The 25,650-nt window shown below is 38.7% G+C and overlaps 1 protein-coding gene across 1 annotated transcript; it reads right to left on the bottom strand.

The window, feature by feature from the left end:
* Nucleotides 1–1,880: 1,880 nt before the first annotated feature.
* Nucleotides 1,881–21,880, bottom strand: CPA3 (carboxypeptidase A3). Its single transcript, XM_003789470.2, has 11 exons — nt 21,767–21,880; nt 21,595–21,670; nt 19,309–19,433; nt 13,020–13,122; nt 12,813–12,914; nt 11,593–11,694; nt 9,940–10,050; nt 8,660–8,750; nt 7,467–7,669; nt 5,465–5,549; nt 1,881–2,471 (listed from the first exon to the last, which is right to left on the bottom strand). The coding sequence occupies exons 1-11, from the start codon at nt 21,832–21,834 to the stop codon at nt 2,284–2,286; spliced, it is 1,254 nt and encodes a 417-aa protein (XP_003789518.1). The 5' UTR covers nt 21,835–21,880; the 3' UTR covers nt 1,881–2,283.
* Nucleotides 21,881–25,650: the final 3,770 nt, after the last annotated feature.

Below are 25,650 nucleotides of genomic sequence, written 5' to 3'. Positions count from 1 at the left end.
TTTACATTGAACTAAGTAACACATCCATCACAATTATACTCATTTCTTTTTCTTTCTTTTTTTTTTTTTTAAATAGAGATAGAGTCTCCCTTTGTTGCCCTCAGTAGAGTACTATGGCATCACAGCTCACAGCAACCTCCAAACTCTAGCTCTTGGGCTTTAGGCGATTCTCTTGCCTCAGTCTCCTGAGTAGCTGGGATCACAGGCACCCGCCACAAGATCCGGCTATTTTTTTGTTGCAGTTTGGCTGGGGCTGGATTTGAACCCACCACCCTTGGTATATGGGACTGGTGCCCTACTCACTGAGCCACAGGTGCTGCCCAATTATACTTATTTCTTCATAGTTTTGAAATGTACCATTGCATCATGCACATTAGGTGAGGTCCCCCCAGATACCCTCCCTCCCCCCAAGTTCTCCCTCCCCTCCCTTCTCTCTCCTCTTCCCTTCTACTTTCTGGACTTAACTAGATATTTTTCTTCACATTTATTTTCGCAATTTGTATGAAGTTGCAGAAGCAAAATACCTTGGGATGCCATTCACAAACCATTCAGTTAGAATGAGCAATAGTCTTGTTGGGATTTTTGGTTTTTAGTCACTCGAATAATCTTTTTCTGATTGAGAAAAGAAATGTCAAACTGCATAATAATGCACATAAAATGGTGTGTAAATTTTTTGTGTATTTACAGACTGAATAATGGATGGACATAGGACAATATTCAATAATTGAGATTATCCCTCTTACCCCCACCACCTAAAGTCCCAGTGGAATCAGAGATGCTTATGTGAATATTAGGGTTAGAATCCATTTCAGTCCTGCTCCATTGAGTAAGTACAGTGACTAAGTGTATAATTCCCATACGGCGTGCATAATGGAACTAATTTACATTCCCACATTCTGAATTCAGTTCAGAGTGCTAAATATGTAGGTATAGATGCTACACTCTTTTATGAGACAACGTACCTCGAAGTTACTGATTTGTCTTTACTTTTTGATTCTGCCGCTTCCCTCTCACCACTTGTAAAGCATGTTTGTTAGTTTATGTTTGCTTTCCCTAGACACTTTTGCCTGGGAAACTTTTATTTACTTCACGAATATCAAACCCCCCATCATCTTATAGATTTGATGGCGTCCTTTCTTAAGGGGCCCCCAATATTCATGAGGAATGTCTTAGATTGCTTATTGATTTGGTTTCTTAGGACTTTTCAGGATCCTTGAAAATTGTATCCAAAGTGTTCTGAGAAGAAAGTTTACTGGAAGCCAAGGAACTCTCTACTTGTTCAAATTCTGGTCAGACCTGGGGTGGGCATCTCCGTGCTCTGGATTTCTGGAATGCAGACATTGTCACTCTTGTCACTTGATCAGACACAGAAGGATGGGTATTGGGAAGAAGGTATTTTGTAATACTGTGCTGAACAAGAGGATGTAAACAGTATAACGGTAACAAATTACCCTGACTGCCTTTTGTCAATACGACTTTCCTCAACTTACCACACATTTAGAAGGGAACGGGTCATGGAAGACCAGACTGTCTCAGCTGTGCCTGTAACTGCCAAGGGATGTTTTGATAGGCAGTTTCCATCGATTATGGCAGTTTAAACTATTTTGAATTGGTGTATGTTATGTTAATGAGAACTGGATTGATTGTTTAAAGCACAGATTCATCATTGTGTGAACTATTTTCCTTCCTGTTGTGACCTCTTTTTTTATTATTTTCAAAGAAATAAACAACGTCTACTTCTATGAGAAAAAAATGGCAAGTCGTGTTTTTGAAACTGAAGATATTCTTTCTTATTAACATACTGAATGAGAGACGTTCATTTTGGATATTAATGCTCTAGAGACATGCAGAGAATGGTTGATCAGAAACAGAAGATCCATTTTTACAGCATTGGGATGCACTTTATTCTTTTATAATGTCAGCACATGAAATGATGAAGCCACATGCTGAAAACCAGAGGCGAGCGAAACTGAAGGTTTTCATCTTTCCTGTGCCCCACTGTAGATCACCTTGCAGAGAGCTCCAAGTGATGCTCTCTGCTGGGTTAAAACTTCACTTGGAGTAAAGCATAGTAGTTAAAAAGTTTTGCTTAAAGCTACGTCGTTAAGGTGCTTCTCAGTAAATAAAAGCAAAGAGCAATAACATGGGACTTCAGCGAGCCTGAGGAGGCTCTGTTTGGGAGATGAGGCAGCTGCATCTGGGGGTAATTAATGATTGACTTTCTAGTAAAGGCACACCACGAAAAAGGGATTAATTGGCTTATTCCAAATGGAGGGCAATTCTCTAGGAAGTATTCTTGAGGATATACTTAGCAATAACTTTGACAGCGAGCATAGTCTCTTTACAGGTTGGTTTTATCTGAGATTCCGGAAGGAGAAAACCGAATTTGCCTTTATCTCGGAGCTCAAAGGCAAATGTGTGTTTGATGCCCAGGTCGAAAGCCCAGTCTAAAGACGAGCCTGATGTCCGGTCTGCAAAACATAACAGTAAATATTTCATTAGAGACAAATGCTAATTTTTTTTCTTAAAATGGAAATTGCTAGTGTAAAAGTAAAAGTAGCAATAAAAAATGTTGTATACCATTAATTTCAGTAATGAATGGGAGTAGTAGTCTGAATAGCACAGAGTAGACAGTACAACATAATTAGGACTTTTGAATCTACAACACATTTTAAACATTAGCTGCATTTAAAAAAATACATTTTTGTTGGGTCAGTAGTAAATTGAATTTATTTCCTAGGCCCACATTGTTGTAGATGGAGGTGCTCTGAGCCACTCTAAGCAGCTTAAACAACTCCCGACTGAGGGGTAACTGGTAATTGAAAACCACCAGGAAAACTATACATAAAAGCTGTACAAAATTATATTCTGTCTAGTAGTTTAGGTCTTCTGTTATATTGTTATGGTAAACTATTTTACAGTTTAAAGACCAATGTGTATAAAATTTGAATCAGTTATTTTGAAGACATATTTAACCCTAAATCCAAATTTTCTATGTCAATTTTTATAAAATTTTACTAAAGATGTTATTTTTGGTAAAAAGTTTGGAGATGTAAACACATACCTAGAGGTTATCTGCGTACAGGAATGTGGATTATGCACACGTCTAGAGGTTATATAACGATATTAGTGTAGCTATAACTGCATTGATGTATCCATAGTTTGCTTTGCGTAAGAGAGTAGATTGTTTTTGTATGTAAATCATTTATGTTTTAGGACAAGGAATGAGTTTAACTGGTAACACTTTATTCAAAAGGTAAGAATTTAATGCTGCAAGGAAGGAAGACAAGAATTATTTTGGTGATAAGAGATAGGGTTTGCTGTTAAATTAGTCAACAAACATTTATCAAATCTTTAGCAGTATCTCTACTTGGCACCAGAGAGGATGTACAAAGTACAAAATGAAGAAGACACTATTGATGTCTTCAAGAACTTAGAACTTCCAGGAGAAAAGTCAAGGTGCTAATATAGAGACAGAGAAGAATACACTAAATGCCACAGGAATGATGTATTATGAAGATTTAAAGAAAAAAAGGAGTATTCTTGGGGAGGAGGATGACATTTCATCAACAGTGCCAGCTCAAATACCACCCTCATGACGGAGGTGGTGTTAGGGAGAGACAGCAGGTGCAGGCTAGGGAGGCAGGTTAGGGAGAGACAGCAGGTGCAGGCTAGGGAGGCAGGTTAGGGAGAGACAGCAGGTGCAGGCTCACAGAAGGGAAGTGAACTTGAGGAGGCCACGGCCCTTCCATAAATATCTAGCACTTACCCCACCATGGCAGGGAACTTGAGACTGGGGACTTTTCCAGGGTTGGAGCATGTGCAAAGCTGGGACCTCACAACCCACACTGACCTTTTGTCCCACTTAGCCTCATTAGCACGGTAAAAATCACACGCACCAGTGCCATGACAGTTTACAAGTGCCTTGGCCACTGCTGGAAGTGATCTTATGAGGCTAGATAGAGATGGAGAGGGCCCTAAATGCTAAGAAATCCACACCTTTTTCTAAGAAAATAAAGGCTATTCCTCCTAGTGCCCAGTGTATTCATTAGCCATAGATGTAAGAGTAGAAATGCGTTAAGCCCCCAGGGTCTTCTCCACTCACGGGGATAGACCGGTCCCTCCTTTGAGATGCACTTTCGCTTTGTTTTCTGCCTGTGTGATAGAGACTGCTCCTGTGACCCGTCTGAGTGCCTCTGTATTTGATCTGCCAGGGACTTGCTACCAGATGCCACTCTTTGGTTCTGGGAAACAAGATCCAGGGGATTCTAAGCCATTCCTGACAGTGCCATTTGAGGAGAACCTTGAAGAAAGGATAGTAGTTTTCAAGGCGGCGAGCAGGAAAGGCACTCTGACCAGTACATTACACAAATGGAGAAACATGGAGCCATTTTTTAAGGACTAGTGAGATCCAGGTGGACTGGTGCAAAGGAAACAGTGAGAGTCTGTGGGTAAAATTGAGAAAACATGTGAATCAGGACCAGGTGTTTTGATTTTCTGTGGGAGGTACTCGGTCAATCTAGCACCTTTAATCTGCATTGAAAAGAGCAGAGATCAGTGAGAAGCTACTGCGAAGCGGAAGCCTGAACCAGGGCAGGGTCACCACTTTGGGAAGAGAATTGAGCCCCACTTTTGCTAGTTACTGGTAAGTGACAAGCAATCCTGTTCATCTCATGGGATTGTCAGGACTGAGATTGTGAAAATCAAGGGCTAAGGACAGTGCCTAACTTGTAAAAAACACTCAATAAAAAGTTGTGGACATGTTTTAGTGGATCCTGTGGGGTCTGGGAAGTCCCGGCCATGCCCCTGCCTTTGTGAAGGAGATCCTATTGGAACATAGCCGTGTCCATTCATGACCTTACTGTCTGTGGCTGGACTGGTGGCTGCCCCATGTGGGTAGCTGCAACAGAGGCCAGTACCTCCAGAAAAGCTGAAACTGCTTAACACAGAAAGCATTTACTGATTCCGTGCCTGTAGAATAGGAGACTGAAAAATAAGTAAATCAAGGCCAAGAAGTCAGTAATTCAGAAACACACACAGTCAACAATAGTCTAAAAACAGTGAAGAGTAAACAGTGGCGCAGTGACTATAAAACAAAAGTGACAAAACCAGAAACTTGTGACCCCTTTCCTGGTCCACCATGTAGCCTGCAGTTGAATAGAATGAGAAGTGAGTGAGGCGGGTCAGACTAAAACCAATGGTCTACCTGTTTCCCACTAGGAGCTAAGACAAGATGAGACTCACATCAAGATAAGGCCCGGTCAGGAGTCCAGTTAATGTTAAATGGTTTAAAAAGAAAGCGTTGACTCCGCTTCAGCTAATTCGTGTTATAATAATAGTTCCTGCAAGGATAAAACCTTGTGGGGTAGTGGTAGGCTAACCCTAATTTAGAAATTCTATAATTTTCTTTAATATTTATAAAAAGTAATTAGGAAAGACATAGAAACTAATAGGAGAAACTCACATATTGTTGATTGTATTGGGCCGTAGATGTAGCGGGTTTCATACCGAGTTGACAGAGCATCGGTGCTAAGCTTTGCGATTTTGGCCTGGAGGGTGAAAGCCAGAGGGAAATAATAGAGTTATGTCAATACTGTTAATTTAATGAGGATTTAAAAATCAATTTTGTTAGTTACTTGGCATTTGAAGATCAAAATAAAATAAATGGTTAAGGGAGAAACATTTTCAGTATTACATGTAATTATAAGGACTCTTAACCATGCAATTAATAATTTACCATAATGCCATATCTTACTTTGTATTTCTACTCTTTCTTTTCCCTCTTCTCTCCCCCACCTCTCTCTCTTTATTCCCTTCAGATTTTGCCTATGACTTCAGATGTTTGGCTCTTCTGTTAATTTCTGCAGTTTCTCAGACTGTGTTCCTTGTTCTTGGTCTTTGATAGGTTCCCATGTTGCCACCAGACTTTTTCTCCACTCATCTAACTTCAGGATGCCAAGGGAAGAAGGGTGGTTGACTCTCCTTTAAAATAGTTATTAAATTAGGGTTTCTCTTCCAGAGTGGCATTTTATGACCTTTAAAACATGTTACTGTTTTAATAGTAAGAATGATTGCCAGATGAACTTCAATAGAATATAGGCATAATGTATTTGCCCTCCAAATGAAGATTTTTAAAAAGACTGTAATAAATGCATATAACCAGGTAGTACTTTTTCTTAAGAACTCTGATTTTACTCAAAGTGGGGTTTTTTTTGTGTGTGTATAAATGTATTTTTTAGCCATAATATTATTTTCCTAAGAGCAGATTGAAATTGTGCTGTTGTAACTTTGCATAAATTAAACCCATGGGTTGAGATTCTCAGCTAGATTGGCTAATAATGGCTCAATGGGTCATCCATTGCTTATATGTATTTTCTTTGTTGTATATAGAAAGGTGACTTTAATGACTGCTCAAATGTCTGCTGCTACTAAAATTAAATGTTGTGTTGACTATAATTGACTGAGGTAAAAATGAAAATTATGACCCCTTAAAAATTCTTTTTTAATTTCATGAGGGCAGCATTTCAACCACAGCTTTTATTGGATGTGCTATATTTGCCAGTTCTGTGGGTCTGGGCCACTGAACTTCATCCACTCTCTTTCCTTCTACAGAAATTTAAAGTGTTTATCTCTCTATCCATTCATTTACCTTGTCAGTTCTTGTGATTCATTGGAACCCGTATGTAGGGTTGTTGTTTTTTTTCCCCAAAGCTCACATGATCAAATCAGTTTGCATACAAACGAAAATAATATTTAATGAATCGTAGTTTTAGAAAAACAGTGTATTCTTAGTGAGGAAGCTTCACAAATATGTATTATGTTCTTTCTTTGGATTATGAAATAGTTAATATAATTTCCAAGCTGATCAAGAGGAAAAAAATACAATGGATCTCCTTAAATTTGTTGTTTGGCGAACAGGACTAGCTGACGTCTTTGCTGTTCCATTAGGCTTTTGTGTGTGGTTGGAGACTCACGGTATATGTTAAACTCCACAACAAGCTGTGCAGTAGTAGAATTCTACACTGATGCCCTACCAGGCATCCTCAAACTACGGCCCGCGGGCCACATGTGGCCTGCTGAGGACATTTATCTGGCCCACCAGGTGTTTTTGCTGCTGCTGCCTGTCTTGCTAAGCAGCTGACTTGTCCCAGGGCCCGCAGTCCGGCCCTCCAACGGTCTGAGGGACAGTGAACTGGCCTCCTGTTTAAAAAGTTTGAGGACTCCTGCCTAGACATTTCTTTCTACTCTTTTTTTTTTTTTTTAGAATCACATTGAAAGATTTTATCATCTCTATAATTTTATCAAATTAAAAATGAATCTAAAGATAATAATTTGAACTCTCTTCATTATTTCTTCCCTTTGGTATTAAAATATGAAATTCTTTCAACATAACCCAAGTGAATGAAGAACAGACTGAAAGTCAATGGTGATGTCCAAGTATAAACCACCGACTTTTTTCTACATACCAAGTCCTCGTGGTTGAAGGGCAGTTTTGATGTATATCCGTAGGGAAACAACAGCATCTGGGAGTAGGAGTGGAAGGTGATGTAAGCCTTGATTGATTTCAGGTGGCCTCGAATGAAGTCAGTGACAGCTTTTGTCTCCTTCTCAGACTCTGGTGCATGGCCCCTGTAGGTTTCCTCACATGGGTTACTGGTCTGAGGAGAGGCTGCAGAAGACACGGGTGGATGAGATCAAAGTCTGTTCTGCTTCCGTCCAGCTCCTGCCTCTGCTGAAGTGGTTTGCTAAATGTTTTAAACATTTAGGCCTCTCTTGTTTACAGGGCGGCCTCGCTGTCTTGTGTCATAGTCACTACAGATTAACTATGTACTCACCTGTCTGGTTGTAACAGACTTAGCCCACTAGAATGATCTTAGCTGTGTTTATTTCCCCAGGCCACAGAAGTAGCCAGGCTGGATGCCAGACAGACCCCAGGTCCAATTCAACCCCAGCTCTAACTCACTAGGGCCTGGTGTAAAATGACCTTCTTTGAGGCTGGGTCTTTTCAGCTCCTTTTATCAGAAAGCGCTTAATTAGGGAAAACAGCTGTTATTATCATAGTCATTATGGCAGAATGGAGTTAAAGACTGAGGTGATTTTTCCAACAAAATCAGGCATAGACGAAATATATGAACTGGGACAGTGGTAATTTGTCCTTGACCGTTTGCAATGATAAAGTTATAGTTGTGCAGCTACTAAAGCGTCATCGCACATCACAAGCCTCTGCTTAGCATTATATTTCCATCAGATGTTTTCACTTTTTTGTCCCAGGTATTTATTTTTGCTACACATTTGGAGAACTACCTCAAGGTTGGTTTTAACCAGTGACATTTCTCAGTTTTTATCAGACCAGGAGGAGGAAAAGGAGAAGGAGGGAGGAGTTACCCAAGGCCTCTTGTCAGACCATCGGAAGTTTTATGCCTGATTTTTAAGAAATAAGAGATGGCTTGATAAGCAGCTCCTCTCTCCCCGTTTCCTTCCACACAGCAAAACATTTATGATCCTTCAACAGTGGTGATGATTATCTCCCATTTTATAGATAAGAAAATTAACAGTCACTCAAGGAATGCCCATTTTCACTGAAATAGGCAGTTTAGCCAAGTTTGGTATCTAAATGCCCTTTATAGCAATTTTCTTGGAGACTCAGTCTGCTACTTACAGTCCCAGGAAGCATTAAAATTCCTGTTGAGGTCGGTGCCAATGCATTTGGAGTTTTGGTTCTTGGAACGATTTTTTCTCCACATGCGGTTCTGCCGGATTGAATGATACAAGTGTTTACACAAGATTGCTTTGCATTTTTCAATTTGTTCATTTCAAATTCTCTCTGCAGGTGTCTACAGCTTTATTTGAAATGTATCTAGTTAACTTGAGGCCCTTTATTATAAAGGAAAAGTATGGTTTTCTTATAATATGTAATATTTTCAGAAACATCATTTTTAATATGTGAATATTAATATTCCTAGGGCTTGATGAAATAATGCAGTTAGTTTTAAAAATTGTTGACTTGTTCACAGTATTAGAAACTGATCAATAATATTTCAAAATTACCTATAATTTAAGTGATAACTTCATTACATCTTTCACCATTTACAGATTCAGATATAGTGCAGGTCAAATGGTGACTGTTGGAGCATAATTTTCCAGAAAGGACTTGAGATAGTGTCTGCCTAAAAGTTCAGTATTAATTTTATTTAGCAACAGCAGGACTATAAAAATGCCTTTTAAAAGACAAATAGATATCTGAGTCTCTCTTTTAGTTATTTTTGATATGATGATTTTACCTTAAATCCTATTCCACACTGATGGAATACAGTGACTTTTGCCTTGAAATTAATGTGTTCATGAGGGTTTTAAATGACTTTCATTCTTAGCTAGAATATGCCATATCACATGATCATACATTTCCTTAATAATTACTGCTTTCTTTCAGTTTTCCACATACCTAGCCTCAACAGCAAAACTTCATATTATTTCAAAGATACCTATGTAACCAGGAAATCATACCTCACTTAGTCTGAAATTGAGATTAAAAAAAAAATGCTTTTTTTTTTTTTTTTTTTTTGAGACAGAGTCTCAAGCTGTTGTCCTGGGTAGAGTGCTGTGGCATCACAGTTTATAGCAATCTCAAACTCTTGGGCTTAAGCAATTCTCCTGCCTCAGCTTCCCAAGTTGCTGAGACTACAGGCACCCGCCACAACGCTTGGCTATTTTTTTGGTTGTAGTTGTCATTGTTGTTTGGCAGGCCCGGGCTGGATTTGAACTCGCCAGCTCTGGTGTATGTGGCTGGTCCCCTAGCCACTTGAGCTACAGGCACTGAGCCAAAATACACTTTTCTAAATTGAAATTAACTAGTTATCCAAACCTGAAACTTAATGCATAATAAGTGTGCATTAAAACCAGTAAATATTATATCATCTAAATCAGAGTACAGAACAATACCTTTGTCCATGACCAAATATATCCATCAACGTTGAACACAGGAAGAACATAAAAATTCATTTTATCCAAGAGTTTGGTCATAATTTTGTTTTTTCCATAAGATTTGGTTGCCTGTAGGGGTAGGAAAAAATCAAGCATTTGCTATAATGTTTAGCTACCATGTGGAGAACTGTGGTTTTAGTAGTTATAATGTGAGTTATTTGTCAAAGGACTCATAATTACAAATATTTTTTCTAAAAAAATATATATGGACAAAAATATATGACCCTTATGGGTCATAAGAATAAAACATCACTTATTCAGACTAGTGATATTAATTAAAATGAACTTATTCTTTTTTTTTTTTTGAGACAGAGTCTCAACTCCGTTGCCCTGGGTAGAGTGCTGTGGCATCATAACTCACAGCAACCTCAAACTCCTGGGCTCAAGTGATCCTCTTGCCTCAAGAGTGAGACCCCATCTCTACTAAAAATTGTAATGAACATTCCTTAAAGAATCATCTAATCATCAGAATTTATAGCACCATTCCAAATGTGGCATGGGAGATATGTTTCACAGGAAGAATGGAGGCCAAGTGGGAAGTGCAACTTATTTTTTATTTTAATTTTTTTTAGTGCAACTTATTTTAAATGGATCCTTTCCTTTGAATGGATTCTTCCCCTCACATCCTTTGTGTAAATGTAGTCTGAGTCTCTAAGCACAGGAATATGGAAACATTGGAGAGGAGTTGTAAAACAGTTATAAACAGGATTAGAGAAGAAAATATCTATTAATAAAATTACTCAAGAATTTAGAGATGGACCAATCGAGTTTTTCACATATCTGAGTGAACTTTCCCTAATTACTTGGCCTTGCAGTGGCTGTCTAACATCTTTGGCCCCACTCTTGGACGATCCCTTCCAGGTATATCTGTACTGGAGCCAAGAGAATTTTTCTGTAGCTCTAAGATGTGTGGCCGTTATGGGTTGAGTTAAGGGGAACTCTCAGTGCTCATCTGGGAGAGTTGAAACAACTTTAGGAGTAAGTTAGTTCTACTGGCAGATTCTCTATGCCCCCAAAACCACTGTCATGCAAATTCCATCAGTGTGTGATATGCAATAGTTGGTAGACAGAGAAAGTGAGAAAGACATTAGGAGTCAGAACACAGTAGCAATAGCGCGAGAGGAATGACAAATATATAAACTGGAATTACCTTTGAAAAAGTGACTGATTTTTCAGTTGGAAAGGAAATTTAGTATGAAAATTCCACACACATGTATGGCCATTGAAATATCTAAAAAGGAATGACAGATCTAGGTTTTGAGTTCATTGAAGAAAGGTCAGATTTGTAGGTTGGAATATGAAGGTACTTTCAGCTTTTCCATACTTGACGAGGAAGAATTTTCATATTATAGTGCCAAAAAAGCTTTTTTTTTTTTTTTTAGTTCCATAAACTTTTAGTTGGAGTTCAAGACATTTGAAGGGAAGGTGTCAATTTTATAAAAATTGTAATGTTGAGTAGAATCCAGATCGTTTCTTCCCTGACAGCACCAAGTGTGAGCTCCTCTAGTTAAGTGGGACTGCACGGTGGGAAAGGGATGTCCCCGCTCGGGAACTGCTGGAGAGGCAGGTGGCCGTCCAGGGAGCATGGTGCCAGTGTTTTGATTCCCTTACCTGATAGACAAACCACTGGCAGAATGCTGGGGAGACCCATTCTCGGGCATGAATGCCGCAATCCATAAAAATAGAGTTTCTGCTTTCATCTTCTTTCCCAATCTATTTAAAAATAAACTTGAGATATCATTTTGCATGAACTAACACATTGATCCCTTGTCGACCAATAACTCATTCATATTCTCAAAGCAATTCTTGGCCCCCTCTGTTGTGGAGTGGAAATTGTGCATGTACGTATTGTTCTCAGGGAGGACCGTGGCACATATTCTTCAATGTCTATGCATGTTCATAACCTATTACATTCTATAATTTTTTCAAAATTTTCTCCTAGTGTCAGGGCAGCGTTTAGGATTTAAAAAAAAAATCACCTTTTTTTTTTCTTATTTATCGCCAATGTTCTGTATTCTGAGAAATAATTTATAAAGTCACTTCTGTTTCTGCCATTTCCTCTTGTTTATCTGGTTTTAGAAACTGGGGGTGTTTAGCCTAGAGTGGAGACGTTGTGTCGTGTTTGGACTGGGTGGAGGAATAGTACAGGATATTTGAAGGGCTGCACTTCTGAAGAGGGCTTAGATTTGTTTTAGGTGGTTCTAGACAATGAAAGGATGGGGGTTGAGGGTAAGGATGGGCTTCCCAGTAATTAAGGGGCTACTTGAGGGAACAGTCTCTTTGCAAGTACAAAACTCCAGCAGCAGCTGAATGGCAATTTTTAGGTCTGTCTTAGAACGAAATTTATGGGGTACAGGTAAAACTTTGTTTCCTGTTTATAATGCAGAGTGATCAACACAGGATATTTAAGTGTCCATCACCTGGGTACAATACATTTCAGTAAGTACCTGTATAATATTCCTACTCTACTATCAAACACTGAATTTATTCCTTCTACGTTACTGTGGGTTACTCTTTAGTGCACCTCTCTTCATTCCCCCCCCCCCCTTCCATCAGTATGAGGTTGAAATGCCAAACACTCTGCAGGATGAGCTGCTTTTCTGGGTTTTTCCACTGTGCAGTCTTTGACAAATATTTATTTAGATTCTTTCTTGCTTCTGCCAAAGACCACCTTTCACTTTTATTCTTGAATGGATGTCTACAGCTTAATTACTCTTTGATACAATAGTACTTTTTATTGTCTCAACATTAGTTCAGTTGTGTTATAACATAACTTTTCACTTCGTATTTTTCAACAATAATAAGATCAGTGGTCATTAAATTATTTTTACCTTGAGAACATACAGTGGATTATCTTCAGCAGTAGATCCAATTTTAATACGAGAGACCATTTCCGGGCGCTTATTCACCATTTTTTCAGTCCAAGCCACAATCTTAAGAACAAAAGCAATTTCGAGAAATTGGAATACAAGGAAACGAATTGACGATAACTATTGAGGGTAACTTTGTTTGGGAAGAATAGGGATTTTATGCCTTACCTGTTCCCAGTTATGGTATTTTTCATAGCTGTGTCTGTCTGAACTATCTTCTTTACCATCAAACTGTTTCTCAACCTCTTCCTGGAGATCATGAATCAGAATTCTGTTGGACAGGGCAATGATAAAATATGCATTTTATCATGGGAAAGAAAAACATAGTTATCTTTCACTTGCAGAAAATCTCTCTTCCTCTCTTCTATCTTTAATCAAGTTGGCTACATTTCTTCAATATTTCTTTCTATCCGTCTTCTCTAGACATGTCACGGGTCCGGCTTCTGACCTCCCCATTTATCTTGAGCTGTGCTGCCCAACATGATAGTCTCTTGCCACAAGTGGCCTCCAGAACACTTAAACTGGGACCTGGCCAAACACAGAGATGGCTATCAGTGTGGAATATAGGCTAAATTTTGCAGACTTAGTAAAACTAATTATGTAAAATATCTCACTAATAAGTTTTATACTGATGTGTTAATATTTCCGATACATTGGCTTCAATAAAACCTATTACTAAAGTTAATTTCAGTTGTTGCTTTTAACTTTTTTATGTTGGTACTGGGATAATTAAAATGACACATGTGGCTTGTATTATACCACCATAGCATTCCCTATCGTTCTCTAAACGACGTAGACCACCCAGAATTGTGGTGAGGATGAACTGAAGCAAAGTCTGAGATGCGCTTGGCATACCTTAGGCACCTAGGGAACTTCAGAGTAACTGAATTTGAGTCAAAACCCTGAAACCATGGCACAGACTGAACATGTTTTTGAACCAGGCTTTGATGGCATGTAGTTGTTTGAGTCTCACTTTCTTATGATAATGACCCTGAAGGGCTCCCCTCTGCTCGGTGGCTTTTCCTTGCAGACTGACTGACTGATCTCAGTTCTGATGCAGAACACACATGCTGTATACTCCTAATTAGAGTTTATTTAGCACATGGGACCAAGTGCTCTCATGAATATTGATTCCCATTAACAGCACTGACAAGTGCACCATTACACACATTACCTCTAACTCACTGTTTGCTTTGCTTTTGACTTATGATGAGTCTGGGCTTTCTGAGAAAATAAATTTGTGATAGTGATTTTGGAATCAGGTGGAGCCCGTGGCACTAAAACTCAGAGGAAGCCTGAGAAGCTTTGAAATTATGTTTTGGTGGGTCACCTCAGACATAAATAATTGCTTTCAGCTCTAAAGAGGGTGCATGGCTTTTGCTCCGCCTGCATTCGTAGAAGTAGAGGAACCCAGTAAAAAAGAAAGTTTATGGTTGAGAGGTTGATTCGTAACATAAGGCGGTATTGATTAGTGACAGGAAGCTTGAATCTAAGAATGTTTTTAGACTTACCCATATCAGTTTAGCTGTAGTGATAACAGCAGTGAAAAAAGAAAAATCATGTCAGCTGAAATATGGCCTCTCTGCAAATGCAGCTGTGTGAGGACGTCAGAGTGGTGACAGATTGTTGCTGGTGGGGACTGGAAATTAAGCCTAAGGCTGGAAATTAAGAACTAGGGCCAAATGTTATTTTCATGAGCCTTCCACTAACCAGCCTCCAAGCGTAGGCAGATGAAACCAAATTACTTTCTGTCGAATACTGTTTTAATGCTCCCAAATTTGCTTAATTTGTCAAAAAAATTCCTAAATGTAGGTGAAAGAGTAAATAATTATCACTGGGGATTTAATAATAAAAATGGTTAATGTTTATTGAGCCGTTCTTATGTGCTGGGTGCTCTGCATGTCTCTGTATTTACATTTTATCACATCAACATGATTAATTGGGTGCACTTATCGCCCCCCAGTTTACATAGAGGTTAGGTTGATTTCTAAAATTGATAAACTAGTAAAATACGGGAATTGGGCTATGGACCTGGAGGGGTCTGACTTCAGTACCCTAGCTGCAAACGATGGCACAATGGTGCCTTCACCACAAGAGTTAAATCCCTGGATGTTGTTATCAGACTTGACCCTCCTTAGTCTTCAGAGGCTTGTGCAAGGTTTGCTCAGGCAACCGGCTCTGATGGGAGCTTGTCTCCAACCAGCTCTGATGGCAGCCTGTCATATCCTAAGGTCAAGGAGAGGTAAGAGGTTCAGAAAAGAGGTGAGATGAATTATATGCTGATAATTCAAGGCTCCCTCCTTCTGCTGCTTCTAGAGAGTAACAAAGAAGGACTGGAGAACTTTGGGCCAGTGTATGTGACTTCCATAGACTCTGTGTGTGCATGTGCAGCGTGGAAGGGTGTTTCAAGGAGACAGAGCCATTGTCAGGGTGCCTCATAAGCTGCTCTGGATTTTCCTGATGCCCCTATGACACCAGGATAGGGGGGATGTTCAAAAGAAGTGGTTTCAAGTTTCCACGAGATCCAGTTTGTTCCCACCACTCCCTCACTGCGTTACCATGCATCACACACCATACTTATTAGCACAGATTTCCTAGCTTCTGAGGTTCACTACTGTGGAATGATACACTTTAAGGCACTAATTGATTCAATTAGAAGGAAATGGAGCGCCTGGTGATACCCCTCTCGCATTGTGTGTGTGTGTGCACACACGTTAGCCCCTGGGCAGATGGAGTTTTCTTTACCTGCAGTAATACAAATCAGGACCAGGCAAATAGTAATTTTATGGTTCCAATCAATGTTCATGAAACCCCTGTGAAATTGCTGCCATTCTTATCCCCATTATACAAATTAAGTAAATGAAATGAAGAGAAGTTAAATAAATTGTCCATATTAAATACCCAATGCACAGTCTGAATGGCCCTGGACTCTGACAGCCTTGCTCCAGAACCCACCTTCCACATTCCTCCGTTTTTCTCCATGACAAATTATACACTTAATCATTTATGGCAGCCTTAAAATACATGTTATACTCTTAGGCAAGAACCCATAAATGTGGGAAGCAGAAGAAAAAATGAATAGAGTGACACATTGGAAGGATTTATTTGATTGGACTGTATGTATATTCAGAGTATGAATTTGGTTGGTTGATTATTACACTATAATTACACATTTACTGTGTTTCCCAGAAAATAAGACCTACCCCCAAAATAAGCCCTAGCAGGATTTCCATGCATTTGTTAAATATTAGCCCTATCCCACTGATAAGACCTAGTGATGGGTGTGCATTTCTGCGTGGAGCAGTAAGGAAGACTGGAATACCTTTTATCTGCCACAGCTCCTTTCTGAGCCATTTGCATTTGTGCAGGTGTGAGCATGGTAACCACAGTGGCAGGCATCCTACTGTGCACGTGCAAATGGTTAGGGGAAAGGAGTTCACGCATCACTAGCTCCAGCCCCACCAACAAGGTCACTTAACTGTATTTGAATAAATGTAGACTGTTGTATTATACTTAATAAAAATAAGACATCCCCTGAAAATAAGCCCTAGTGTGTCTTCTTGAGAAAAAATAAATATAAGACAGTGTCTTATTTTGGGGGAAACAAGGTATGTGGCATATGAAGTGCTGTTTATCCCTGTGTCCATTGAGCATATTTGTCTTTGGCGTGTCCCACAGAATCTTATGTGGTTCTTAATAAAATTGTACTAAATCATAGCATTGAGTTTTATTATACTAATTATTTTTTTTTTTCTGAATTACCTTTCATTAACAACTCTTTATTTTGTTATATTAACTTTTTCTTTTTTGAGACAGAGTTCACTTTGTCACCCCCTGGTAGAGTGCCCTGGCGTTACAGCTCACCCCAAACTCAAACTCTTGGGCTCAAGTGATTCTCTTGCCTCAGTCTCCCAAGTAGCTGGGACTACAGGCACCTGCCACAGTGCCTGGCCATTTTTAGAGACAAGGTCTTACTTTTGCTTAGGCTGAGCTCAGACGATCTACCTGCCTCGAACTGTCAGAGTGCTAGGATTACAGGCATGAGCCACCACATCCAGCTGATTTTAGTTTTTGATTGATGAAAAGACAATGTTAAATATTGACTATCTAAATGTGAAAAATATTTTAAGAAACACTAGAATTTTTCACTGCTAAATCCAAATCTGATGTCTGCTCCTAAGGTTCAGTGCAATGGCGATACTTTCCTTTTGACATTCATTCAGTGGTTTATTTGTGTTTGTTAGTATAGACATATTATTTGTTTTTGTGGACCTGAAGACCTTTTGTGATTTTGTAAATAAAAATCAGATTATAAATAAAAGGGAGCAAGTACATTACTTTAGAATCTGGCTTAGTAATTTAACTTTCTGAAAATTAAAAAAAATCACAACACAGACGCTTTAAACTAAATAGTGGTTTCTATGCACTGTCTAATGAAGGGTGTCTAAGTAAATCATTGTGTCAAACCAGCCTCTTAATATGTTTAATTCAGCCTGGTGCCCGGGTCCAACCAGATGTTTCTGTTCTTAGAACCCTCTTCTGTTGCTGACTGACATGAAGTAACACATATAATTAATATGCAAATAAAATTATCTATATAATTAGTACTTGGAGACAAGATTTTAAATAGTTCTTGTCTGCTCAGATCACTTTACATATTTATATTTCCGAGGAAGGTAACTATCAAATCATATGGCTTTCCTACAACTGGGGCTGATTCGGGCCAGTTTTTAGAAATCATGACTTAATTAGATAAAACTAATTTTTTATAGGTAGTTTACACTTCAGTCCTTGGTGTAGATAGTAAGACAATATCTTGGCATAAGACAAAGTGAAAAACACACTCCAGTTTGTGAGGATCTGGATTTAGACCTCTAGCTGAGTTAGAATCATTTTAGATTCTAGGCAGAGGCCTAGAGGACCAAGGAGAAGACAGAGCTGATGGGAATTACGTGATGAACTGAAGGTTGTGGGCCCCCTCCCCAACTAGCTTTTTGTCTACATGACAAGGTTATTAAGGAAAATATAACACCTAATTTTTTACCCTGCTGTTCAAGCCAAATTATATAGCATTTTCAGTGCCCTACTTTATTTTAGCTTGGGGTGGATACTTTGTATAAGAATTAGTTGATCACAGGAGTACAGGTCAGGTCCATTTTACCAAAGTGAACAGTGTAATGAGAATTTACAAATTTGCATTTGAGAAGACTGGCTGCTAACTAACTCAAGAGTAACCAGGGGTGATTTCTCTTAGGTAAAGGAATAAAGATGTCATCTGAAACCTAGTGCAGGCAAATAATCCATAATGTACTGTAAATTTCTGCGATCTTATATTTATGCAGCATCCATTTCTAATTTTAATGGTGCAATTTGTAAAAACGTGAAAAACACATATCAATGTGTGTTTACTGAAGAGGGGGTTAAATGAGGGTATAGTTTAATTGAGGGAGTCAAATGCTGGTATAAATTAATTTTGAATTATGTTTTCCCAATTTATTAAATTCTACATGTCTATCATAATCCTTATGAAACAATAGCAAAAACAAAACAGGGATCCAAACCCATCAAAAATAATAGTCTGCTGTGTTTTAAATCATTAAGGAGAATCTTAACTTGTTTTATGTGCTACATATAATTGCATAATTTCAATAGAGTTTATATATTTGAGGTATTGTAGCAGGATCATGAATACAGTCAGGTCATGACAAACAGTGGTAAATCCTGCTCTACAGTGTTATATTACTAACTTCAGCAGGGTCTTTATCTCAGCAGAAAAAGCCCTTCTGAGTTAAAGCACCAGTCAGGTAGTGGAGCCATGAAATAGAAGGTTCGGAAAGAAAGAACTATCTTTTAGCAATATTTTGACCATGGAGGCCTCCTGGAAAGACAAGGCCTGGAGAAGTTAAAACTAGACCCTTCAGCACAACAAACTAGTAAGTGTTTGAAAGTGTAAAAAGACATTTTGTTTTTTAAGTTATGCATTTGTTTGTGATAGTCTTTGCTGAACTCACTGCCCCAGGGCCCACACTGTTCCTGGGCCAGGCTTGGTGTTCGATACTTTCTACTTTCCTCTTGTTTCTCTGTGGGACCCGAATGATTCATTTCTGCATCTTTAGCTGTTTGAGATTCTCCTGTCTTTGATTTAAGCCGTGCCTGCTCACACGGGTTCTGTGCTTATGAAGGGCTGGTTTTGGAGATGGCCGATGCAGGCAATTGTCATTCTTCCTGATGGGAGCAGATGTAAGCTGGAAGATGCTCTGCCAATTCGATCTTAGTCCCTCTCTGAGCAGACTTCAGTAGTCTGCTTAGGAGTAACTGGGAACTTTATCTCACAGACAGAGCTTTAGTTTTTTGGAATTCCAACTAAAAATAGTTTCATTGTAAAGCTTTCTTTTCAATTCTAAGTTTCCAAAAACACTGAGCCTCTAATACATTTGAATATTTGCAGGGAACTTACTCATAATGCATTTTATTTTGATCCAAGGCAGACTGGATGGTTTGGGATTCCTTCTCACTCACTCGGAAATCCACCGTCATGTTAGCAGATACGTGGTGAGTGTCATCCGGGTACCAGAAGTCGAGCTGCAGAGATGAATTCAGTGTTAGTCACCATTGTTTATTTGCTCACCCAACCCATACTTATTAAGATACATCATGAAAGGAATTTGGGGCCCAGGGTGACTCTTTCGAAACAAGCTTATGAGATTTTTGTGACTACATTTCAGAGCTGTTGAATATTAGAGTAGAAAAGAAATCATTTGTAATGATCACTTTTTAAGGACAGTTTATCTGTCAGTGCCAAAAGGGTTGGTTAATTTGTTTGTGTCCATAATTTGGGGGTTGACTAGGATCACAATTCATTCAGCCACAGCATCTGGCTCTAATTAGGAATTTAGGTTAAATATCACTTTTTCTGCCCCGCCAGGCCTCAAAACCCAATGTCCCTGTAAGCCCCGGGATTCCTGGAAGGTTTATATCCAACAGAAGGCAGAGTCTCCTAGCAGTCACTTTTTTTAGCAATACGTCCTTAGGCAAGTGACTCTGACTCTCTGCGTTTCAGTCCTTTCTCCTACAAAACAGGGCTAATGAGGGTTCCCTGGGAGTGTTGTGGAGATTGTGAAATGGGTATGAGGTCTGGGATGTGTGGGCCTTTAACAAGTGCTGATTTCCCTCTCTTTCTTTCTCCCTAGCTGAGAATTTAAAAAATGTGGTGTATGAGCTCAGAAGTACAGCATTCAGTCTACAATAACTTTGAAAAGATTCCAGTTCTTGTTGTTCTTCAAAATCACACTTAATTGTGAAACCACATGTCCCCAGCCTGGGAACTGTGAAGGAAATGTTCCCTTTCCTCCCATCCCACCAAGCTTGTCGGTGTGCCTGAGTCTGCCTGGCTGTTTCAGAGTTCAATCTCCTTCTGCCTCTAGGTCAATCAATTATGTGACAATATGGGATTGCTCCAAACCAACATGTTTGTTTATTTTGATCAAAGAGCTACAGCCTGAGTTGGACATGTAAGAAATGCAGGCTGGGTGTAGTAGCTCGCTCCTGTAATCCTAAAATCTAAAAATCCTATCTGTGAGATGAAGTTCACAGTTACTCCTAAGCAGACTATTGAGGTCTGCCCACAGAGGGGATAAGATCAAATTGGTTGGCAGCGCCCTTTCTATCTTATATTCTTAAATCTCAATATTTAAAATTTTAAAAAATCTAATATGGTGGAAAGCACAAGAGTGAGAATGAAATGATGTGGAAACAAAAACTATTTTATAGAGACAGAGAGAGAACATTTGTAATGATAGTAGACACATGAGATACTTTGAGAGAGCAGACGTCTGCAATGCAGACTTGGCTTTGTGGGAAGCAGGATTGAAAGCCAAAATATTAGTTAATAGACTATCATAATGGTCCTGCTAGTCAGTAGAGTAGACATGAACTTGGCAGTGGCAGTGGAATGAAGGGTAAAGTATGGAGTTGAGAAATATTTGGCGGTTAGATAGGTAGAACTTTGGATTGGTTTGACATGGAGATTTGATTTGAATGTGAGTGACTGGACTAAATACTAGATTCAGATCTGTGTTTAAATTTGATGTATCATCTTGGCGATTTAATTTATTGTCTTTAAAATTCAATTATCCTGTTTTAAACAGGTTACATTATGACCCTGACATTACAAAGGCCCCGGGGAACTTGAAATGGCATCTGTAAGGTGGTTGACGCTATGCGCTTGTGTAGAGAGGACCAGCTGAGTAAATGGCAAGATGATTGTTTTAGCCTGATAGTTTTTGAAGGGACTGATTTAACTTCAAGAGTCTTCTTTTAAAACGTATCTGCTCTTGGAAAGGGTCACAACTTAATATCAGCCAGTACCTTGAGGTATCAGTGAGTACATTAACAGAAATTACGCAACCAGAGAAGGACAGTGGGTGTAGGGGAATGCAGCAGGCAAGGCACAGGGGGAGGAAAAAGAGACTCTGATAAAGGTATCAAGGATATCTCCTGATTTCACAATTTCACCTAGAAAAAGCTATCTGCAAAGCTTTAGGAAGAAAAAACAGAATAATAGTCTGGGAAAACAAACAAAAATAAAGTATTGACTGTTGGAGGAATTATCCAAGTAGTTGCTGTTATTTCCTCTTCTACTTGATTGTCTTTGGTAGCCCTGTGGGCATTAAAAAGAAAATAAAAAAGATGTATCTTTTAGAGAACAGGAAGAAAAGATACAATATTCCTCTAACTGCTTTACCTCATTGGTTCGGGCTAAATCCTTTATGATGTTTGCTTCTGTTTCATCCTGGGGCTTCACGCGGAATACCTTCTCCCTTTAAGGAGGCAAAAGATAAAAAATGTTAAATGTAAAGAAACATTCCTTAAGTCTTCTCCTACGTAGGAATCAGAACCCAGGATGTGAGATTTACCCGTCAAAGCGGACAGGAGCAATCGCAAGGGTTGTAGCAAGCAGACCCACAGGAAGGATGAACCTCATGGTTCTTCTTTGCCTGCCTTGAGACCCTCCGCCTGCTTTATGCTCCAGCCCTTATCTCGAAGAGCAGCGGACTTCCTCCTAGGGTTCTGCTGGGCGACTGTCCCCCTCTCAGCCTCCCTATGTCTTATTCAGTTGGAAAGAGGAAAAGAACACTAACAGCCCCTGCTACTTATCACCCTTTCCTATGGGAAAGTACAGATACAGGACGGGAGGCAGATTCGTTCAGCAAATAACGTGCCCAAGGTGACAGTGGCCAATATATTTACAGAGTGAAGATGTAAACCCTGTTCTGTTTGTTTTAAAATACGCCTCTACCACTCTGCTGGCATTAAAAGATGGAAGGCATCCATTTTAAAATATGCAGTTGAAGACTGAAATGAATTTGAGTATCTGGTCATAGAATCTTGGTGAGTGATTTTTTTTAACGATAAATAATATATTTTTGAACCTAGATTATAAACTGTTAAATAATATGAAATTATAAAATACTATAAATACACTAAAAATACCGTAAGTACTATGGAAGACAGTTCACCATGTAGATTTTATGATATTAATCCTTTGCTGTATTTGCTTTATACTTCTCTTTGTAAAAATGTAAACACTGATGACCCAGAGTGCCCACATCCCAACTCCTTTGCCCTTCTCTTCTTAGAGTAATCCCTATTCCTAATACAACTTAAGGACTCCTTGAAGGCAGGAAAAGATGTTGCAAGGTTTATTCACTGCACACTATCTTCGGAGCCTGGAATCTGTGGGTGACAAATACATGCTTTTTGAAAATTAAAATGAAGCTTTTTGAATGAAAGCTGCCTGTATAGACCATTTTACACAGTGTCTAGGGGATCTTTAGTCTTGAACTAAATTCAGTTAATTACAGATTATTTGGGAGAATAATAGCTTTACCCAGAACTATAGGTAACTTAAAAGAGTGAGTGAATTTATGAATCAGATAATTTATTAGAATTTCTTTTTAAAAACTACCTCTTCACATCGCCAAGTATATTAAAACTTCTCAGAGTTATGGTTGTATACTTTTATTATCAAAATAATTTCGTTTGGGAAATGCCCCTGTTCTATACACAGTAGAGACAACTCCATTTTCTCAATCTGATAGGTTTGTGGTATAACTTGAGACCTTCTTTTATTCCTTCAAATGGAGCCCTCTGCCCCAACCTTGAAGGTAAGGAAGAGGAGGCTTTTACAAGTGCTATCATATTCTTGACATTGGGCAAATTCATCAGAACTAGAAACTCCCAAAGCAAATGCTCGCTCCATTGCTTTTGACTAAAGGTGCTTTTGACCAGGGTACAAGGGAGCAGCAAGAGCTTGACTTTGGGTTTAGACAGATGTAATTTCAGAGTGACCTTGAGCAGGCTGCCTAGTTCTTCTGGACCTTGGTTTCCTCATTTGCAAAATGGAGTGCTGATGTGACTCTAACAAGTGGCTGTGAGCGTCAGTGAGGTAGCACATGGAAGGAGCTTGGTACTTGGCAGGCTCTAAAAATCGTGCCCATTCCCCCTGGGCAGCTGATAAAATCATCAGGTTCTGTAATCAGAGACTTACAGTTGGCCACTGCCAGGCTGCAGAACTGATGAATATCATCATATGTCACATGGTAGATGAAGGTGGTGGCTGCAAGCTTGAAGGATGAAATGTCTCTTTGTATTAGTTTTAATGTGAACTACTTTAATAATTCTTTTTCTGTGTTATATAAGTAGCCTTGCTTTTCCTGAAGTTTTTATTTTCTGATTCTAAAAGTCATAGATGCCTATTGAAAATAATTTTTCAAAATATGGGAAAGTTGAAAGAAGAAACATAGAAATCCCTTTTAATTCTGGCACTGTGATCTGTTTTCTTGACTTTTTTCTGCATGAATGGTTTTGTTTGTTTAATTGATTTTTAAATTTCAAAATATTAAGGGGATATAAATGTTTTGGGTTACGTGGATTGGTTTTATAATCTTTGAGTCCCAGGTATAAGTGCGCCATCAGTAATAATTTTCATGTTACCCGTTAGGTTGGTTTATTTCCCTCCCATCATCTCCCTGCCTCCCTGGTTAATTTCTGCTGAGATTTCCTTCCCTCTGTGCTCATTGGTTAGTTCCAATTTAATAATGACTACAGGTGGTATTTGTTTTTTTATGTTTTTGCTACTTCACTTAGGGTAATGGTCTCTAGTTCAATATAGATTGTACAGAAAGGTATTTTCCATCTATTATTTCATCTTTTGCATGGCTGAATAGTATTCCATGGTATACATATACCATATTTTCTTAATCTGCTCATGAATTGATGAGCATTTGGGTTGATTCCACATCTTTACATTTGTGAATTGTACTGCAATAAATATACAGGTGCAGGCATCTTCTTGATGAAAAGTCTTCTTTTCCTTTGGGTAGATATACAGTGGTGGGACTGCTGGATCAAATGAAGGGTCTACTTTTAATCCATTCAGGACTCTCCGTACTGTCTTACATGGAGATGGTACTAACTTGCAGACCCTCCAATAGCGTATAAGCATTCCTTTCTCTCTGCACTCACACCAGCATTTATTATTGTTCTTGGACTTTTTAATGAAAATCATCCTAACTGGGGTGAGGTGATATTTCATTGCAGTTTTGATTTTCACTTCCCTTATGATTAATGATGTTGAGCATTTTTTCTTATGTTTGTTTGTGTTTCTTCCTTTGAGAAGCTTGTTCATCTTTTGCCCACTTGTTAATAGGGTTCCTTTTCTTTCTTGCTGATTTGTTTGTGTTCTTTGTAAATTCTGGTTATTAGCCCTCTATCAGATGTGAAGCTTATGAATATTTTCTCCCACTCTGTAGGTCATCTATTTGCTCTGTTGATTATTTCTGTGGCTGTGCAGAACCTTTTTAGTTTAATTAAATTCCATTTGTTTACTTTTGTTGCTGCTGTAAAATTCTTCTGCCTAAGGCCAAATATCTAGATAAAAATTTCCTCTAGAATTGTTATGGTTGCATGCCTTAGAGCTAAGTCTTGTATCCATTTTGAATTAATTTTTTTAGTGGTGAGAGGCAGAGTTTCATTCTTCCACACGTGGCTATCCAATTCTCTCAGCACCATTTATTGAATAGGGCTTCTTTTCCTCAATGTAGGTTGCTGTCTGCTTTGTCAAAGATCAGTTCATTGTCAATAGATAGTTTTACATATAGACTCTCTGGCCTGTTTTACTGATCTGTGTCTCTATTTTTCTACCAATGCTAGGCTGTTTTGCTTCCTATAGCCTTGTCATATAGTTTGAAGCCTGGTAGTGTGATGCCTCCAGATTTGTTCTTTTTGCTCAATCTTGCTTTGTCTACTTGGGCTATTTTCTAGTTCCAAATGAAGTGTAGAATTATTTTCCCTAGGTCTGTGTGATGTGTCTTTGGTAATTTGATGGGAATTGCATTGTATTTGTAAATGACTTTGGGTAGTATGGGCATTTTAACAATGTTGATTCTGTACGTTTGTGAGCATGATATGTTTTTCTATTTGTTTGCATCCTTTGCAATTTCTTTCTCAGTTTCATAGTTCTCCTTGTAGAGATATTTCATCTCCTTAGTGAGGTATATTACTAATTAGTTTGTTTTCTTTGTGGCTATTGTGAATAGTATTGAGTTTTTTAATTTGACTTTTGATTTGACTGTTGTTGATATATAGACATGCTACTGAATTATATACGTTGACTTTGTATCCTGAGACTTTGCTGAATTTATTTATCAATTCCAGGAGAGTCTTGGAAGATTTTTTGAGATTTTTCTGGATGCAGGATCATGTCATCAGTGAAGAGTGATAGTTTGACTTCTTCTTT

Source organism: Otolemur garnettii, unplaced genomic scaffold (assembly GCF_000181295.1).
Source record: "Otolemur garnettii isolate 467f Iridium unplaced genomic scaffold, OtoGar3 scaffold00032, whole genome shotgun sequence".
In the NCBI taxonomy this organism is placed as follows: Eukaryota; Metazoa; Chordata; class Mammalia; order Primates; family Galagidae; genus Otolemur; species Otolemur garnettii.
This window is presented reverse-complemented; position numbering and strand designations above follow the sequence as displayed.